At 36.1% G+C, this 21,002-nt stretch overlaps 1 protein-coding gene and 4 non-coding genes across 5 annotated transcripts; all 5 read left to right on the forward strand.

Moving 5' to 3' along the window:
• Nucleotides 1-310: 310 nt before the first annotated feature.
• Nucleotides 311-20,190, forward strand: LOC107784041 (uncharacterized). Its single transcript, XM_016605096.2, has 19 exons — nucleotides 311-701; nucleotides 5,456-5,530; nucleotides 6,792-6,942; nucleotides 7,035-7,103; nucleotides 7,313-7,482; nucleotides 8,629-8,766; nucleotides 9,404-9,529; nucleotides 10,277-10,375; nucleotides 14,920-15,040; nucleotides 15,211-15,274; nucleotides 15,681-15,735; nucleotides 15,824-15,948; nucleotides 16,866-16,939; nucleotides 17,777-17,826; nucleotides 18,469-18,555; nucleotides 18,874-18,924; nucleotides 19,001-19,084; nucleotides 19,596-19,646; nucleotides 19,850-20,190. Exons 1-19 carry the CDS (start codon nucleotides 378-380, stop codon nucleotides 19,931-19,933), a joined length of 1,998 nt encoding a protein of 665 aa, XP_016460582.1. The 5' UTR covers nucleotides 311-377; the 3' UTR covers nucleotides 19,934-20,190.
• LOC142174192 (small nucleolar RNA snoR113) lies at nucleotides 1,992-2,086 on the forward strand. The gene has a single exon (XR_012703539.1). It is a non-coding gene; the product is annotated as a small nucleolar RNA snoR113 (small nucleolar RNA).
• Nucleotides 2,374-2,468, forward strand: LOC142174194 (small nucleolar RNA snoR113). The gene has a single exon (XR_012703543.1). It is a non-coding gene; the product is annotated as a small nucleolar RNA snoR113 (small nucleolar RNA).
• LOC142174193 (small nucleolar RNA snoR113) lies at nucleotides 3,368-3,462 on the forward strand. Its single transcript, XR_012703541.1, has one exon. It is a non-coding gene; the product is annotated as a small nucleolar RNA snoR113 (small nucleolar RNA).
• On the forward strand, nucleotides 4,115-4,209 carry LOC142174191 (small nucleolar RNA snoR113). Its single transcript, XR_012703538.1, has one exon. It is a non-coding gene; the product is annotated as a small nucleolar RNA snoR113 (small nucleolar RNA).
• Nucleotides 20,191-21,002: the final 812 nt, after the last annotated feature.

The following is a 21,002-nucleotide window of genomic DNA, read 5'->3' on the forward strand; positions in this document are numbered from 1 at the left end:
TACTGCAAGCTGCTGTGTAAACTGCTTGTAAGTTGCTTGTAAGCTGCTACTATACCAGATATAGATAATCTTCTACCGAGGTAATGTTTATCCATAACGGAGTACCAAAATGATAAGTTTTTTCTTGAGGATTATTTTCAATAGAGTACTAAATAGATAAACATATTTACGGCGGAGTCTCATATGAATAAACTTTTCAGGAAGCCTTATTTATCAACGGAATAATAAATGAACATGCATAATATAATATATTTATAATAAATAATAAATTATATTTTTACTATTTCTACTTTTCCCTAAAACCCTAAACCCCTATAAACAGAGGACTCGGATTTAGCAAGGAGCAGAAGCAGCCATTTCTCTCATCCGAGTTCGAAATGGTCGGTCTGTTGCTTCGGTCTCTCTGGTCCACTACTAGAAACTCCTTCTCCTCTTCTTCCCATTATTCCCGTATCAAACCCTTATCCTATGCTCGAGCTTTTTCCACCGCCACTGCCACCGCCACCGCTGCCGAGTCCGCCCCCGGCGGTGCTCTGGATCCTGGCCGGCTCAGGAATGTCGCGGTTATAGCTCACGTCGATCACGGCAAGACTACTCTCATGGATAGGCTCCTCCGCCAGTGTGGCGCCGATATACCTCACGAGCGTGCCTTAGACTCCATTGACCTCGAAAGAGAGCGCGGCATCACTATTGCCTCTAAGGTATAGGACTCTATATATACACACACACACGCTAACCTTGCTACTTTGTGTATGTGTTAAAAGGTGTAATCACTGCATTTAAATCTGGATGGACAAAAAAGTGCTTTTTGAATAATTAACTCTTTGCGTTTGTTGGGGCTAATCATAGTTGCTGCAAGCCTCACTAGGATTCTCATGCTAGAAGAAATGCGCTAGATCAGTCAAATCTTTTAACGGGCTAAATCCAAATCGTGTCATTGAAAATTAAATTAGAAAATGTTAATTTAGTAGTTTCTTCTGTATTGCTTACCTATACTAAGCTATATGTGTGTATGTGCAATATATGTACATATATGTGGTTGTGTCCATACATATTGGATGTATCTGCTAGTGGACTTGAAATGTTGCTAGAGAGTTTTTTTTTCGTGTGTGTGTGTGTGTGTGGTGTTTTGGGGTGTGTGTGTGTGTGATGATGGCCACGAGGAAGGTGCTGTTTCGTCAGTTTTGATAGTTCGAAAGGAGGGTCTTTTTTATAGCATACTTGTTACAGTGTAGCTGGAAATGGATTTGGTCCGTAGTTTTTATATCAGTTGATTTGATTAGGAGGGGATTTGGGAGGGGGGTGTGATGGTGGACATGAGGAAGGTGCTGTTTCGTCAGTTTTGATAGTTCGAAAGGAGGGTCTTTTTTATAGCATACTTGTTACAGTGTAGCTGGAAATGGATTTGGTCCGTAGTTTTTATATCAGTTGATTTGATTAGGAGGGGATAGATATTGTGGAATAAAGACACATAAGCATGTAAAAATGGTTTAGGAAAAGGTTCACTTTCTGCCGCCCAAATAAACGACGAAGGTTTTATCTCAGAGTTGTCTGTGCTTTTTCAATTTGTATTACCATGGAGCTCCCTATGTGCTCTTCCTTAAGTATTCACTGTCTTCCCTTAATTGATAGCAATATTTTATGTTTTGTTCAAGTCACCCAATTGTCCCTTACACCTATTAAATTAAGATAAAAACCCTTGTTGCTAACCATCAGATGGAATTATCACAGTAATTAGACCATGAATTCCTCTGTCATTTGAAGATGCTTTATGAGTTTGAGTCACTACTCACTATAGTAGCTTGTACCCTGATTCAACCAGATTTTTGGCTTAAATGTTCGTGGTATTCAGAGTTGCTCTGTGATTTTGAAGATGCATGTTTTTTCCCCGGTTTTCATTAGATGCATATTGGTTTTCAAATACATGAGGTGATGTAGGATATCAGAATTGTAAGGTTGTTACTATGTGAAGTCCGAACTACTGTTTCCACTGGCAATGATGAAAAAAAGGCCGGACTTACGGCTGCTACCATGTGGTTGGTAGTAGAGAGATGAAAGTTACTGCTAGGTATATTTGCTGAGCCAGATATGGATGATATTAATCTTAGAAAGTTTTAGCTACTGAGTTGGTTTTTTTCTCCCAATCTTTTGCCTAGTACTTAATTTCTATATTGATTTGATTTTTTCCTTCTTAGACTAAGAGGTTTCATGATGACCACCAATATAATTCTTTAGCTTGACAGTCGTGGATTAGGAACTTCTCTGTGATTTTGATTTTTCAAGATGTATATTGTTTTTAAAATACATATGGTGATGGAGGATATAAAAAATCTAGAGCTTGTTACTATGTGAAATGCAAGCTACTGCTTCCTTTGGCAATGATGAAAGAAAGGCGAGACTTACGGCTGCTACCATGTGTTTGGTAGTAGAGTGATGAAACTTACACCAAGGTATATCTTCTGAGCCAGATAATCAGATATGGATGATATTGGTCTTAGAAAGTTCTAATTAATAGGGTATGTGATGGTGGACATGAAGAAGGTGCTGTTTCGTCAGTTTTGATAGTTCGAAAGGAGGGTCTTTTTTCTGGCATACTTGTTATAGTGTAGCTGGAAATGGATTCAACTATAAATTTTAAATTGGGGCCGACTTGGTCCGTAGTTTTTATATCAGTTGAATTGATTAGGAGGGGATAGATTTTGTGGAATAAAGACACATAAGCATGTAAAAATGGTTTAGGAAAAGGTCCATTTTCTGCCGCCCAGATAAAAGACAAAGGTTTTCTCTCAGAGTAGTCTGTTGCTTTTTCAATTTGTATTACCATGGAGCTCCCTATGTGCTCTTCCTTAAGTATTCACTGTATTCCCTTCATTGATAGCTATGTTGCGCAGACTCTCCAAAATGCTGCCGCACCCGTGTCGGATCCTCCTAAAATACACTACTTTTGGAGGATCCGACACGCAGCCGGCGACATTTTCGGAGAGTCCGAGCAACATAGATTGATAGCAATATTTTATGTTTTGTTCAAGTCACCCAATTGTCCCTTACACCTATTAAATTAAGATAAAAACCCGTGTTGCTAACCTTCAGATGGAATTATCACAGTAATAATTAGACCATGAATTCCTCTGTCATTTGAAAGTGCTTTATGAGTTTGAGTCACTACTCATTATCGTAGCTTGTACCCTGATTCACCAGATTTTCGGCTTAAGTGTTCGTGGTATTCAGAGTTGCTCTGTGATTTTGAAGATGCATGTTTTTTTTCCCGGTTTCATTAGATGCATATTGGTTTTCAAATACATGTGGTGATGTAGGATATCAGAATTGAAATGTTGTTACTATGTGAAGTCCAAACTACTGCTTCCACTGGCAATGATGAAAAAAAGGCCGGACTTACGGCTGCTACCATGTGGTTGGTAGTAGAGAGATGAAAGTTACAGCTAGGTATATTTGCTGAGCCAGATATGGATGATATTAATCTTAGAAAGTTTTAGCTGATGAGTTGGTTTTTTTCTCCCAATCTTTTGCCTAGTACTTAATTTCTATATTGATTTGATTTTTTCCTTCTAAGACTAATAGCCTGTTTGGCCAAGCTTTTTTTTGGGCCAAAAGTGTTTTTTTTTTTTGCCAAAAGCACTTTTGGCCAAAAATTGAGGTGTTTGGCCAAGCTTTTGGAAGGAAAAAAAGTGCTTTTGAGGAGAAGCAGAAAAAAGTAGCTTCTCTCCAAAAGTACTTTTCTGAGAAGCACTTTTGAGAAAAATACACTTAGAAGCAGTTTTCAAAAGCTTGGCCAAACACTAATTACTGCTCAAAAGTGCTTTTCAAATTAATTAGCCAAACACAAACTGCTTCTCACCAAAAAGTATTTGAAAAAAAGTACTTTAGAGAAAAACACTTTTCAAAATAAGCTGATTTTAGAAGCTTGGCCAAACAGGCTATAAGAGGTTTCGTGATGACCACCAATATAATTCTTTAGCTTGACAGTCGTGGATTAGGAACTTCTCTGTGATTTTGATTTTTCAAAATGTAGATTGTTTTTAAAATACATATGGTGATGGAGGATATAAAAAATCTAGAGCTTGTTACTATGTGAAATGCAAGCTACTGCGTCCTTTGGCAATGATGAAAGAAAGGCCGGACTTACGGCTGCTACCATGTGGTTGGTAGTAGAGTGATGAAACTTACACCAAGGTATATCTTCTGAGCCAGATATGGATGATATTGGTCTTAGAAAGTTCTAATTAATAGTTTGTTTTCTTCACCCTTATCTTTGTCCCCGTTCTTAATCTGTATATTGCTTTGCTTTTTCCTCAAACCGAGAGGTATTATGAATGCCCCGATATGATACCCCTTTTGTCCACTTTATTGTGACGGTTGACTGTGCACCTATTTTAACAAGTCTTGGAAGACCTGTACACATCAGCTAAAAGTACTGTCATTTTTATGGGTATCAAAATTTGAAGTAATATTGTATCCTCTTATGATTTTTAGGTTGTCTTTTTTATGGAAAATTTATAGCAAATTCTTGCTCCTCTTTTGTCTTATCGTTAAGCATTTTGGACTTGCAAGTTGTTAGACCACTTTTAAATGTATGATCGAGTAGTTCGAAGAGGGTAAAATTGAAAGAAAGAAAATGTAGTTTCCCTAAATGGGAAGGGTGTCAATGTTTTTGTGGTAAGCTACAAAGGAAATAACGTCATATAAAAAGAAAAAAAGGGAGTAATAGAAATATGGTGCGCATATAGAATTAGAAGCTGGAATAAAGTGCATGATTCTTTTTTTTTTGGTCCTTTCCCCTCCGAATGGAAAGTTTCCGTGGAGATTTCATTGTGTTCTTCTTTGCGGAGTCATTGACCAAGTTCATTCTTTGGATGAGATGAATTTTTGGATGACGATCTAATACTGAAAAGTTTATAGGCATTAATTAACAAAGCAAATACAGATTTAGGATAATGTGTGATGTGCTTGGGTAATATTGTATTTTATCTACATCTTCTACGCTAAAAATAAATGACTTGGTTCAGTTACAAGGTTAGTTTATTTATTTTCAGTTTAAGCGAGATGTTCATTGATTATTCTCTTCAAAAGAAAGTATATGGGTTTAAAAATTATAAAAGATTTAACAGTTGTTGACAAATCATGGTGAAGGAGAATTTTTTTTTCATCTGAATAATTTGAGGTCATCAATTTGGGAGGAATGAAGTTTAGACCAAGGGGTCTAACTTAAAGATGTCATTATACTTTCCGAAGAAGAGGTTATGATTGTCTTATTTGGGGGCCATATTCTTTTGATTTAATTTTTTTATTTTTGTGACTACAAATTGGGTCAACATGTTAGTTTAAACATTGTTTTGATTAGGTAGCACTCCTGGTGTCCTTTCAAGTGAATCTCCTTTAATAGAATTACTTGGACCAAAATTTGGGTGAGCTCTGATATGCTTTTAACACCTTTAAGGTTACATCCATCTCGTGGAAGGACAAAGAGCTTAACATGGTGGACACTCCTGGACACGCGGATTTTGGTGGTGAAGTAAGTATTTCTTTTGTTGTAAATTTTGTGATTTTCCTTATGTAAAATCACCGATATATAAATCACGTTGAAGTTGCCACAAGAATTGGTAATTTACTATTACCTTGGGATCAAAGTGTGTAAAAAGTGTTAAAGATAAATTGAACATTACATATAAAAAGCGTGAAAGTGTTGAAGTTTTTGAAAATTATTTGGATTTTGAGGGAAAAGCTAAGTTGCTCGGACTCTTCACTTTCAGTGCCGCACCTGTGTCGACACGATGTGGGTGTGGGTATGGGTGTGGGATCCGTGTCGGATCTGGTCAACCGATGGAGAAATTTGGGACAGACACAATGATTTTTGAAAACAAATCAAAAGCTAGGGTGATATGGAAGAAAATGGAATACCTTGTATATATAAATTTCTATGTCAGTCCTTTTCTTTTTATCTCCTTCTAAAATTCTACTCTTGTTCAATATTTTCTCCTTCTTAGAATACCTTGTAAGTTTTCCACATAATGTCTCATAATTTAGACATATTTTTATAACTCTATTTTTAAATAATTGAATTATTTTTAGCCGAGTCGCCGCACTCGTATCTGGATCCGTACCCCCGAATCTTTAAATTTAGATCATGAAGGATCTGACCTCTAGATCCGCACCCGTATCGGACACCCGCACCCGAGTACGAGCAACTTAGGGGAAAAGTGATAAATTGAGTAGAAAACATTGGTCTGCTTCGAAATAGAATTACCACTGTAATTTCTTTCTCAAGTAAGAAGTTTTCCGGTGTCGGATTGTCCATAATCAATAAATGGATCAGCTGGTATAGTGTTAAAGAATCACAATAATTTCAAGAATTTGGGAAGTCCGTCAGGCTCCAGTTGTAGCTGTTATTCTAGTCTTCTTCTCCTTACATCCTTTAAAGTAAGATTGCTGTAAAAGCAATTTCTTTGTGGTAAACTTTAATTTAAATTTTGGTAGGTTGTAGAAAAGCTGATAAGACTGGATATTGAATGGGAGTGAAATATAAGAACAATAGTCCATTTTACCCTAGTGACTTGGCAATAGCTTTTCTATTGTTTTATGTCATCTTCATCTAAAAAAATATGGAAAGTGGATAATTGGTGCAGTTGGTTGCTGTCAAATGCCATCAACTTTGACTTTGTCATGCAGTGTTTTACTGTTTTGACGGAAGTTTTTTTTTGAATTTATACTGAGTGTCACCTCATATTTTTAGGTTGACATGACAATTATAAGCTTTACTTTTCTTTTGCTTACAGGTTGAGAGGGTTGTTGGGATGGTTGAGGGAGCAGTACTAGTTGTTGATGCTGGTGAAGGTCCACTTGCTCAGACAAAATTCGTTCTTGCCAAGGCCCTAAAATATGGTTTACGCCCCATTCTTCTTCTCAATAAAGTAGACAAACCTGCAGGTATTATGGTTTCTAAGGTGATTCTCAATTTCTCTGTCATCACAAGCTCTTTTAGTAGTTTCATATTTAACTGTTCAACTGTACATGCGCAGTGACTGAAGAGAGATGTAATGAAGTCGAGAGCCTTGTATTTGACCTTTTCGCAAACCTTGGCGCTTCAGGTTCTAGACACATCGCCTTTATAAAATTTCGAAGTTCCTTTTTCCAATCTTTTGCTTGGGCTCTCTCTCTCTCTCTCTCTCTCTCTCTCTCTCTCTCTCTCTCTCTCTCTCCACACACACACACATGCAAACTCTATATCTTCTATGTGATGGATTTTAAATTTAACCTCCAACTATTTTCTGATCAAGCTTGTATTCTTTTGTTCCAGAGGAACAATTAGATTTTCCTGTTCTTTATGCCTCGGCGAAAGAAGGATGGGCATCTTCCACATATACAAAATGTCCTAATGATGTGAAGGATATGTCACAGTTGCTTGATGCGATTATTGGGCATGTTCCTCCTCCAAGTGCCAGCATAGATGCCCCTTTTCAGATGTTGGTTAGTATCACATTTGGATAACTTTGTTTATGAATCTACATCTGCATGAAATAAATGATTTAGATGAATAGCTGCATATGCCACTGTGCAGAATTTAAAGCGTAGCAAGTGCAAAAGCTGGTAATAGGTCTCATATATTAAAGCTTACATACATTTAGCTCTTGTACAATTTCCTGCACTTAGTTAAGATATCTTCATTTTTTCAAATTACTTTTAGCCATGGCCCATGAGTAAGAAATTCATCCATCTTTTTTTTCCCCAAGAGATTGTAGCGTGAATTCCTTCATATTTGGATGCATTGTCGGTGAGTAAGTGCAGATGAATGTTTGTTCTGAGAGCATTATTTTGTAGGACAATTGAAGTAATGGCCAATAGAATATTTATTTGATGAGTTAGCAATAGAGATGGAAGAGAGAAGCGAACACATGATCATATGGCTATGAGCTTATAAAATTCAAAAAGAATCGGATGCTCACTGTTAGAGTCAAAGAAATCTTGGAGGCCGGTTTATGCGAACAGATTAAATAGTTTGGGCTGTTTTGTTATACAGAGCTAAGCTAGATGTATCTATGATGGATATAACACTGCAAGATGAGTTGGGAACGAGAGCTTTATACGTGGAAAATGAGTTGTTTAAACAATCAATCAAAGAAGCCCAGCTTAGGAACAAGTCAGGCAGGCTGGTATATAGCCTGGAAAGCAAGCATTTAACAGTAGGCGAGAAAGCAATCCAAATAGAAGGAAAAATGTTGTTTGGGGGTGGGGGGGGGGGGGGTTCAGGTGTTAAGGGGCTCAAGATTTAGGATTTATACAAGAAGAGCCAATATTCCTCTGACCAATCCGTTAATTACGTACAACAGATGAGGTAGTTTTAAAGCTTGTTATAGTGTCTAGATTTCTGGTACTATCTTCTTTGCAAGGTGATCTCAACTTAAGAAATAAGTTCTCCATCTTTTATGTGACTCATTGGGTCCAAACATTTAGGTTGGGGTTCCTCATTAGATGTACTGAACCATTGACGCACCAGGTTGATATCTCTTTTTTCTGGTCACATTCTTTTGATGATTTTTATTTCTGAATCATTTCAGAATCTTTGCAGTTCTATGTTTTATGAGCATTGAGAAGATGCTTAACAGTTGCTTTCAGGTTTCCATGATGGAGAAAGATCCTTACCTTGGTCGTGTTTTGACGGGCCGTGTATCTTATGGAGTTGTTCGTGTGGGTGATAGAGTACATGGGCTTAAGAAGACAGAAGATGGAACTGTAAAACTTGAAGAAGGAAAGGTTTGTTGTCTAAAAGATTAATGGAAAATCTTTTATCTGTTCAAACTTTATTATTATCTTAATATGTTTTAAGATGCTAGAGTAATATTTGAAAAATCCAATAAATTACTGTATGTGGAACCATTAAATTAATTTTCAAAGTTTCAAGTTTTGTCAAAGTTCGAGTTAGTCAACCTAAACTGAAATCCAAAATTGGTTACTTTTTGGTGTCAAATAGTCAAAATCATGTAATAGAGAATTAGGTGTTGTTTTATCATGGGATATTATGATATTGTTTTTTGATACTTCAATTAACGTAGGAGATTAATAACTTAAAGAATCTATTGTTAGAGGAGTGTTGATTGTAATGTCGATGCCAGCTTTATTTTATGTCAAGTTTTTAGAGGAAAGCTATAATTGGAGATAGCTCATGTAGATCTAGATTAAGGTATTTCATTTTATGGTTTACTAAGCTAAGTATCCGGACAACTTATTCAAGCGTGAACAATTAGGATTATATTCAGGATCCTACTATTTATTTATTTACCTACCTATTGGTGGAATAGGAAGTCTGAACTAGTGCCATGCCTTGATATTATCCGCTAATGTTCACTTTGTGTTCTTTCCATGTTTAATGGTCAAACATGCGACTTTATAGATTGTAAAGCTGATGAAAAAGAAGGGTATGAGACCAGATCCAGTTGATAGTGCTGGTGCAGGTGACATAGTGTCAATGGCAGGGTTGTCTAGTCCGACAATTGGACACACAGTTGCAAATGTGGAGGTATGTGAATTTGTTATCACTTTGCGATCCAATGAAATTTTAATTGTTTTATGTGGCATACCTTCCTTTTTAATTTGTTCCAAAAAGAATGCCACCTTTTCTATATTTAAAAATGGTTAACTTTAAACTTCCCAATTTACCTTGAATGTGATAATCAATAGCCACACAAATGTTTATGGCTTGTTTTAGACTACAAGTTTCAAAAGTTTTTCTTTCTTACTTAAATTACGTGCACAGTCAAATATTGCCACGTAAAATTGGGACGGAGGGAGTAAGATTTATTAAAAATAGACAGGTAGCTCCTTTTATAAGTCTTAAGTTGTACATCTTTAAAACTAAAATCAAAGTATTGAGATATCCAACGTAGATGATTGTTGAAGTCTAACAAGCTACTAGTGATCACAAAACAACTACTATGCTTCGGTCCCAAACATGTTGGGATCGGCTATAACAAGCTACTAGTGATAAGGTGTGTAATTCAATGTACATTCTAGTCAGTTGATTCAGACCAAGCAAGAGTTGATATCTAATTCATTATGTTACTGCTGTTTTGCTTCCTTTTCCTTTATATGTTGACTAGTCTTTATTATGTTTGTCGGTTGATACATTTTAGTACTTGTGACTTGTTTAACTATATTTTCCTGTATGTGTTTCCTAGCTTATGTACGCACGGTATGTGGTTCTTGATCGGTGTTACATTTTAGTGACCCTGAACTCTTTGTGAGTTTAACTTCTCAAATTTGATAGGTTATGACAGCATTACCTACTGTTGAGCTTGATCCCCCTACCATCTCCATGACTTTTGGTGTCAATGATTCTCCCTTGGCTGGTTCTGATGGTATTCATGTAAGTCTGTAATTTTGTTCCACTCATTTCATATCTGTGCGATCTCTGTGTCTAGACGTCTAGTTGCATCTGCTTTCCATCTGCGACTGCTGTGGTGAATGATAGTTGATACTCTTTTGTCCCTATAATACTCCGAGAATGTGGTTATCAAAAATACTTGGAGAATGTCTCTAAAAGAGACGCCCATCTCATGCACTATTTTTGTGTTTAAGCATGTATGATCTTTGTATGTTTGATCCTAATTGGGCAGCCCGATGCACAGAGCATCCCGGATTCACGCACGGACCGCGGGGGCCGCACCCAAGGGGTGTGACGTAGATAACCTACCCTAATGTAAGCATTAGTGGCTGCTTCCACTGCTAGAAACCATATTTTATTTCACTTCTGTTTTATGTTAATCATTACTTTTGATTGTGACCGAGGTTGATGAGTTGTAGTTGTGAGCTAGGTTCTGAAGGTGAGGTCTCTTTTAAACTTAACGAAAATATCAAATGCTAGTGTTAGGTCCCACATTTGTTGAGGGCATTAGTTGTGGTCTCCTTATATGATATTGGGGAATTCTCCTTCACGAGCTTACTTTTGGGGGGTTGAGTTTGGTCCAAGGTCCATTTTTTCAGATGGTAATTAGAGCCAGGCACATCGGTCCCTTTTATTGTGTTTCTCAATTTTGGGCCCCCGTGTTACGTTATCCAAGTTCTAGCTGTGTAGTCCTAGGTGTGTGGTGGAGTCAGTGTTATCAAAGGTACGCTTAAAGCGCACTTAAGCCCTGAAGCGAGGCTCAAAACATGTTGAGCGCTTCGCCTCGCTTAGCACGTGCTTTAGTGTTGTCATCAAGGCTCTAAGACATACTTTTCCTTGCCAATAAGCGTAATCTTAAAGAGGTGACATTAAATAATTGATATTTTACTTTATCGTAAATTTTCTTCAATTTCTTTGTCCATATATTTGGTATTCATGCTTATAGATATTAATCTTGGACTACACATACATATTTGTAGTTTTTCTCCATTTGCGACTTTCTTCATTAAAGCCCCAACAAACCTTAGAGTTTTTTTGCGCTTTTCGCTTTTGATAACACTGGGTGGAGTGTTAACTCCCACATTGGTTGACGGAATGGGTTATAGTCTCCTTAGATGGTCTTGGATGGTAATTGTGTGCTTGACTACAACAAAATCTCCTCTGCCATTATCTTTTTCCTCTATGTTAAATTTAATAATATTGTCAAGTTTTGTTTAGACCACCGTCTATAATTAGCCTTGAAAGATTTTTTCAAAATGAAAAGGAAAAGAGCATGATGGTCACCGTCTATAATTAGCCTTGAAAGATTTTTTCAAAATGAAAAGGAAAAGAGCATGATGGTCTGAAATAAAATAATTCATTAGTTAGAGTATAAAAATGACATTCTTCATGTTCTATGCCAGTTCTGTTCCCTTTCCTATTTACCAGTTAAAAATGAAATTGATATTAATTCTTCCTTACATTCTCTAACAAAAAATCTATGTGATACTAAAAACGCGTCTGTATGGATGGTCACCTGATTTATGGAAATATCCTACCAAAATCACTTTTATTTCTTTTAGGACAACAAAGTCACCCAATTATTATATTTTGATCCAAAAAATAAATACCACACATTTAACATGTCATGTCATATTTAAATCCTATTTTTTAATGATAAAACTCATTTAACCCATGACCCTTATACCCATCTAACCTACCCAACGATTATATCATACAATTTAATGAATTAATTATACTGCTATTATTATATTTTCTTCAAATATTCTTTTATCTCAATTTTGTACTTTTTTTATTTGAAATGATTCAAATATTTTGAACTATTCTGTTTTCCTCCTCACGTCGCCCCATTGTTTTTTTATTACTTCATATGTTTCAATTTAGATGATCTAGTTTGACTTGGCACAAAGTTTAAGAATAAAAAGAAGACTTGTGAAACATTTTTATTTTTTGATGGGTAAGAAGACTTTTGAAACATGTGATCCTAAAAGCTCAAGGGTCAAATTTTGCCATGACATTTGTGTGGCTATAAAAACTTCTCATTAAGGGTAAAGTGGGTAAAATAAAAAATTTAAAGTTAAAGTGTTTCAAAATATAGAAATGTGTCATTCTTTTTGGAACAGACTAATAAGGAAAATGCGACATTTTAATTGAAAAGAAGGGAGTATTTGTTTTAATATTTCTTGTTTTTATAGTTCTATTCTTATACTCCTAAAATTATTAATTTACTCTAGTTTATAATTGGCAAAACGACCTCGTAACCACTTAAACTTGCACCGGTATCCCGCTATATGAACTTTTATTTTTTCCATTTGGACACCTCTACTTGATGAACTGAATACTAATAAACACATCCGACTGAGCGTGTTCTTCACTCGTTGTGACATGACTGACACGTCATATACTAAGCCTTTTATTCTTTGACATGTGTAATCTGTGAGTCCTACTTTAAAAGAAAAATCATTTTGCCAGATTTTTATTCTCCTCTTTAAAAAAATTAATTTTTGTCTTCTTCTTCATAGTCAAAGCTCTTGTCGCTCCACCACCATTCCACCATATTCAATACTCGGCCATCATTATTTTTTTTTCCATTCTCTTCATCTTAAAAATCTTTTCTCAAAAGACCTCTTAAATCAGTAAAATTAGCCATTGCCTCAACAAGTCACCATTGAAAGGCTGAAAATTTTTATTTGCCATGGACAATCCCTCAAACAAGAAAAAATTAAAGATGATATTTATTTTAATTTTTTGCAGTGAAGAGGTTGTGAGGTTTTGCAGACATGAGTGGGTTGCTTTAAGGGTGAGCACCCTCTACTTCCAACCAAGAGGTTGTGAGTTCGAGTCACCCCAAGAACAAGGTGGGGAGTTCTTGGAGGGAGGGAGCCGAGGGTCTATCGGAAACAACCTCTCTACCCCAGGGTAAGGGTAAGGTATGCGTACACACTACCCTCCCCAGACCCCACTAGTGGGATTATACTGGGTTGTTGTTGTTCTTTTTGTAGTGAAGCTTTTAATGAAGAAAAATGGATGTCTATTTGGATTCCTAAGGATGATGTGTTTTTGGGTATTTTTCAGCAGTTTTAATGGGGAAGGAGACAAAGGTTAGTAGGTCTAGGAGATATTGTGATGTTTGGGAAACCAGACTATTGGTTTATTTGAGGTATTTTTATGGAGCATAGGTGCACCATTGTTGTACGGTGAAGAGCTTCAAAGACTCTAATGGAGATGGAAAAAAAAAAAGAGAAACATAAGGACACGTGATTTCAGGGGAAAGAAAAGAAAAGAAAAGAAAAGAAAGGGAAAGGGAATGGGGAGATGGGGTGTCGGGTGGGTTTTTGTGAATTGTTTGTTCTTTTTTACTTTTTATCATTTCTTTTCATTTTTAATTACTCAAGCAAATTGCTTTCACGCGTTTGATTTGCGTGATATGCACACACTGTTGCCACGTCACACATATTGTTGCCACATAGGTTTGGTCAATGGTCAGAGGTGTTTATTGGTACTCATTCCGTCAAGTACAAGTGTTTAAATGGAAAACTTGTAAGTTCATTTACCGGGTTGACAAACGGGTAAAGTTTAAGTGGCCCGGAGGCCATTTTGCCTTTATAATTCTATTCTGGTCTATCAATGTTGTTTGAAATGATTAGTTTACTATAATAAACATGTTAACTTTTGTAAATTTGTTTAATTTAATGAGTATATAGTGTTGAGTATTTTGCTATACATTGAATTGATTTTTGTTAAGTAAAATTTCAAAAGTTCTTGAAGTTTAATAAATTGACAAATTTGAAAAAGTAAATAGATATGTTTTTAACTTTTATTACTTTTTAAATTTTTTAATTGTCGTCAAAATAAAGAGGTAATGAACGTCAAGGGGTTAGATTAAATGAGTTTTATTATCAGAAAATAAAATTTTAATATTACATGGCATGTCAAATGTATGGTAATTATTTTTTGAGTCAAAATGCAATAGTTGAGCGACTTTGTTCTCGTAAAAGAAACAAAAGTGACTTTGGTAGAATGTTCCCATAAGTTGGGTGACCATCCAATGAATATACTCGTTATTGTACTATGCAGCCTTATAACTTTTTCTGGAAATTAGAGACATACAGTTGGGACAGAGAGTGAAGATGTTACTTTGCTTCTCTTTGCTGTTAAGTTGCAAGAATTTGGCATCTTGTAATGCTTTTGCATGCAGAGGAATTGGTGGGGCTTGCTAATGTCTCAATTTGCTTTTTTATTTGATATTTGGGTGAGAAATAGTGAACCTATATATTGCTCCTTGTGTAACCAATAAGAATTTTATTCCCATAAATGTCTACCATTTTGAGATAGAGCATTTTGGAACCAGTGTCCATAAATTTATTGAATTTATGAGGACAAATTTGTCAGTTTTGGCTTTCAAGAATTCCGTTAGGTATCTTCGATTTTTGTTTGTGAAAATTGCCTGGGAAATAGGATTTGCTAAAACCGCAGCTTCTTCTGTCTGTTTTGATGTCATCTAAAAGGCCTTGAAATTTTTATAGTTGACTGGAGGGAAAATTGGTGACCGGCTGCTAGCTGAAGCAGAAACAAATCTCGCCATAAATGTTCTCCCCAGTACGTCAGAATCATATGAAGTGCAGGGTAGAGGTGAACTCCAATTAGGTGAGTTGTTTAGGTGTAACAATTTCTAACAATGTTAATATTCTTGCGTATCTCCTCCGATATGCTTAAGGGACAATAATTAAACCAGATCAAGCATGCCACCTGAAATATTTCTCTCTAGAGTTTTACATACAATCTAACTCTTCTTTCTGTTTTCTTGTCCAAAATAGGCATCTTAATTGAGAACATGAGACGTGAAGGATTTGAGCTCTCTGTCTCCCCACCTAAAGTCATGTGAGTTTCTTTGTTATCGTTCTAGGCTGGTTTGCTAGGGAATTACACTTTGATATGCCTGCATACTCTTAATTCTGTACTGTAAACTTGGTGACTTGGTAAATATTGTTATGATTACTCAATACTTCAGGAATATATAGAGCATTTAGCCAAAAAGAGCAGGGGGATTATGGAATGGTCTGTAGATTGAAGTTTACCATAACTATACAAGCATGTTTACATGCACATCCCAGTACATACATGATACACATGCATATATATGGTAGACATGTATAGCTTCATTTAAGACAAGTATCTTTTTGTGTCTTGAGTTGTCTAATGATCACCCTGCTATTAATATCGATTATTTACCAGTAATCTAGGCAATACACTGATAATTTTGCATTTGCAATGTCTGTATGCATAGGTACAAAGTAGAGAAAAGTGTGAAGCTTGAGCCAATTGAAGAAGTGACTATTGAGGTGCACAAGTCAAATGCATAAGCTTATTATATTTTTTTACTTAATTAGAACTTATGCCAAACCTCTAGGCCACGTTTTCTATTTCCAGGTTGATGACGAGCATGTAGGTTTGGTCATGGAAGCACTTTCTCATAGGCGAGGTGAAGTTACTGACATGGGCCCTGTTCCTGGCAACACGGGAAGGACAAGAATGTGTCTTACATGTCCTTCAAGGTATTTCTTTTCACTTCTTCTTTGCAGGTTTTATTACTACATCGAGTAATGATGATACGTAATTAGAAGATTGGTTTTACTCCCCCCCCCCCCCTCTTTGTTTTTCCAAGAGTATTCTGCTCATCCTTCCCTTGCATTACCTGGATACATCGTGTTACTGATATAATTTAAAATGCCAATAATGATTTCTCTTTTTAGTATATACTAGAAGGTTAGTTATCTGAGCAAATTTTTGTTCTCCATCCTCTTTTTTTCCGATAAGTAATCAAAGAGTTTTATAAATACTTGCACTAAGCCAGTGCTAAAAGACATAATTACTAAAAGTGCAGTTCCTCTATTGTATCCAGAAATCCAACTTCATCATGCACAATAAGCAGGTTGCACCAAAAAGCTAGCAAACAAATACATCTTTGTTTAAGGCTATGTATGTTTCTCCTGTTGCCTTCAATAATTCTGCTATTTCTTTCAAGCCAAACAGTCCACCAAATGGCTTGAGGAATTGCATACCAAATCTTTGGGATTTCTTGCGTAACCCCTCTTTGTTCCAGCATTGCAATAGCTCAAAAATGGATTTTGGCATGGTCCAAGACATCCCAAGTATTGCCAAAAACATGTTCCTTTTATCTGGTCTTTGTTTCTCTAGTGTACCCCAAAACCCTGAAACAATGTGAAATTAAAAGTTATTGGATAATTTGGTTACTGCATTTGTAAAGGTAAATGTCAATTTATTGAAATGATTAATCAATGAATTTTCTTCAAAGATTTTATCGAAGGTAACCAACAAATTTGTGGATTTCAGTTTCATGTTACCTTTTCTGTATTCAGACATTCTCCATATACTGCATATTCATCAAGCTTGTCTGATTGATTCCATTGTTTAGTTTGTCTAATTTTTAACATTCCCTGACATAATGCAGAGGGCTAGTTGGCTATAGAAGCGTGTTCAGCAGTGACACCCGTGGCGCTGGATTTATGCACCGGGCATTTCTAAGTATACTTTTCATTAATACTTACTTTTTATCCTACAAATTTATCTGACCATTTCTCCAATTTCCTGCTGCACATTACAATAGGATCTTTCTGCGTATTTCTGCAATTATGTCCTCTCTCCTATTTTAATACAATTTAATAGTAGACTGAAAAAATGTAACTGTGTGCTAGCATTAGCAATATGTGGATCTGAGTATATCAGCTAAAATTGTCTGTAATAACACATTCTAATCTGGTATTGCAAGGTCTCAGAATTTACACGTATGTTGCAAATGTGGTCCTCTTTATATCCTTGTTCTTTCCTCGGATCCACATCGGGCAAACCATTCCGTCCTTTTCTTTCTTATTTTTGATCTTCTGAGCTTTTGGTGGCTGAGGTTCTTCATGAGCCTGTTTTTTCTTTGACAGGGAATACAGTGTTAACTATATTTTCAGCTTTGAGGAAAGTCTTCAGCATGTGTGGATTCTCAATTTTTATTGAACAGTCAAGAATAAGGAAAATTCTCAATTTTAATTGAACAGTCCAGATTCAAGAATAAGGAAAAGCTTGTCCTTGTTGTGCTGATTTTTGAATGGCACTTCAAAATGAGTTTTTGCCCTCTTTTCTGTTTTGAATAGATGCAAGCGAGGATGTATCTTTGCTTAATCACGATCAACTCCCAAATACATGTGTATAGAGCAAACTTTCATTTAGCAATTGCCAAGTCTCTGGTTCTATTGTAGTTATTCTTTAGCTTTGTTCCTTCTTTGCTTACTTGACTGCTTATGGCACATGCTTGTTGAATACTCACATATGGTTAAACGTTCATTGAACTTAGCATTTTTCTTCTTGGTGCAGCTTATGAAAAATATCGTGGTCCTCTTGGAAATGTCAGGAAAGGAGTACTAGTAAGCATCTTTGTTACCCTGCAAAGACACATTTGAGATCTTTTCTTCAGTCCCCTTGTTCTGTTTAACGTTGCTCTATGTTTCATCTTTGTTAAAGTATATATGGTGGGTTATGTCCCTCTGTTCTGCCAGGAATGTTTTCATCTTAAGCTTGTTCAGCCAATTTTCACTTTAAACATTGGTACTATGTAGTGTTGTGTGAATTGGTGTCACTTGGCCAGGCATTTCAGTGTTTTTCTGTCTATTGTCCTTCTACAACTTGTGACTTTCATGCTTCATGCTTCATAGTACCACCTTGAGATGCGTTTACTTACCTGCTTAAGGATGCTAGGTTTGAAAAAATAACACATTTTTCCTCTAGATTTTCTCATAGTATTTTCACGGATGACAATTCGGTCAATTGTAACATTGAAAATCTTTGCAAAGCATCCTCGTTGAACCCAGAATTCCCTTGGACCTTATTCTATTGCCAATTATCTTTAGCACATTTGTTATGAGTACATCTAATTCAGCTTCCCTCTTACACTTTGAGGCAGTTTAGCTTCAGATTTGAATGTCTGGAAAATCTATATACACCACTTGTATTTCGATATAATATCCTCTTTCCATTTGTGGGTAATTGTGCCTCTATTGGTTGAACAGGTATCGATGGGCCGCGGGTTAATCACTGCTCATGCTCTTATGAATTTAGAAGCTCGTGGAATTCTCTTTGTGGCACCTGGGATGGAGGTGGTTCAACTGAACTGTTTGTCAACTTTTTCTCTTAGTTTCTTTCCTTACACTAGGTTCCTATTGGAAACTCAAATATGTACAACCTGGGGGTGATGGCTCTGAGATGTTGTTGCCATTTAAGTTGTGATTACTTATTCATAAAAAGAGGGGGATATGTTTTAAGGCGTGGAATGTATAATAGACTATAGTACTAGAGTCCTCGTAACGTGAAGGCTTTTAAAAACTGAAATGTCGAAGTAAATGAAGAAAGCAAAATGGACATGCTTTTATGAACAATATAAAAATATTCTGATCTTTGTCTTGGATAATATGCAGACATATGATGGCATGATTATTGGAGAGCATTCTCGAGATACCGATCTTGATGTAAGGAGCTATTGTTTCTTATCGTAGTGTATTTGTCATGTGCATCTGTGACTCTTTGGGTGATTGCATGAAACAGGTCAACCCGGTTAGGACAAAAGAACTCACCAATGTAAGGGCTGCTTGCAAGGATGAGAATGTGAGGTTAACTCCTCCCCGCCTTGTAAGTATCTCATTTTGCTTTTACTGTTTTTTTTTTTGGGTCGAGAAATATCTCATTTTGCATTTTACTTTATCTTCTAGTCGAGGTAGGGGTTCATTAGAAACAGCCTCTCTGCCTTTACTAGGTAGGGGTAAGGTTTGTGTACGTACTACCTTCCCCAGACCCCACTTGTGGGAATATACTGGGTTGGTTGTTGTTGTTGTTGTTGCATTTTACTTTATCTAGTTACAAAACTTTGTGCTGTTGGCATCTTGGATATGCCACTCTTAATCATATTTCCTTGTGTGAAGTGGTTAAAGAATGTCCACAATGAAGATCCCTGCTAAAGGATGTCAGGAAATATAGTTTAGTATCTATGTGGAATGATCCTCTATATTAGTTTTCTCCAATAGTGATAAGTTTCATTCTTCACTGGATAGTTCATCTTCGAGATGTCTTAGCTAAAGGATTTGATGGGTTTTACGTTGTGCTCCTCTGAGTTGTATTGATCATGTTGCTGATTTTCTTGCAGATGAGTCTTGAAGAAGCCATAGGATATGTTGCTTCGGATGAGCTTATTGAGGTATGTTTGGTATTTTAACTTCTCAAACCTGATAAAATGACGTAACTTGTAGTATTACTTATTCTGAATCATGGGTTGCTTGGTCAATAAAGCTTTACTGACTTGCGCAATGGAAACAGAACTGATTTGGAATTATATATTACTAAACAAAAGGAAATAAATCTATGCTAATGGCTCATTTCTTGTAAAAAAAATTGATGCAGGTTACGCCAAAAGCCATTAGACTAAGGAAGAGATACCTGGAAGTGAACAAAAGAAAACAAATGAGCAAGAGACCCAAGGATTGAAGCCTTTTTCTTTACCTTTCCTCGATACCTGTCAAAGCTTGTGCCACCGTTTGTATACGTGAAGCTTAATTATTTTCACCTCTACTTAGGTGTTTCTCATTTATAGATTTTTACGCTTATATAGATAGAAAAGAAAAATGTATCATACAATATTCTTTTTCAAACACTGGATACCAGGAAATGTATTTCGCTGTAACACCTGAGTAAAGGCAGAGTTACTGAAAATAAATGCTCGAACGCAATAAAATTTTGTCCAACTTTTCACTCTTCCCCTTCTCATCGTTCAACCAATTCACTTTCAATTAATGTTTTACTTTATCGTGATACCCTCGAATGTTTTGTTTCATTTATTTATGCTAATTACTTTTTTCCTTTAGTGATGGTTTTAGTATCGATTTACAGCACCTTCATAAGTCACAAAAAAGATAAAATGGTAAGGCAGCTGGTGTTTGAAGCAAGTGTAGTCACGCACCAACAATAACGTAATTGACTTTAAAAGAAAAATTGAATTTTTAATTATATCCATCTTCTTCATCTTCCCCAAGTTGTACCACCGTGGCTGCCCCCTCCCAAGTGAGTACTTCTGCACCAGCATCAACCATGAAACCTTTATTTTTAGTTTCGGTTTTTAAAATATTAGGATGGCATTGAATTTATATCATCATTATCGATTAAATATTTTCCTAAAGTTTCTCGTATTTGTATCGTCCCTCTTTCAGATTGACCTAACTGATAATATAGTTGAGTACCAAAGTTACTTACACTAACAACAATAAGACCAAAAAAGAACCAAAAATTTCTAACCCATCAATGGCTGAAATGGAAGAAACTCCACAAACCCAGTTCTCACGACACACATACGAAGAACTCCATGAATTTTTCCTTCAGATTTGGCCACCCATGAAGCGCACCTGTGACGCCGTCATTCATCGATTCCCCATGTTGAATGTAAAACTCTGATTTTTTTTTATCCTCCTTTAAATCTTGGCAAAAATATTTGGTGGTATGGTGGTAGAAGAAGGTGATAGTGCAGTAATTGGAAGAAGCTGGAAAAGACTTGGTAGAATTT

Source organism: Nicotiana tabacum, chromosome 2, assembly GCF_000715075.1.
Source record: "Nicotiana tabacum cultivar K326 chromosome 2, ASM71507v2, whole genome shotgun sequence".
Taxonomy (NCBI): Eukaryota; Viridiplantae; Streptophyta; class Magnoliopsida; order Solanales; family Solanaceae; genus Nicotiana; species Nicotiana tabacum.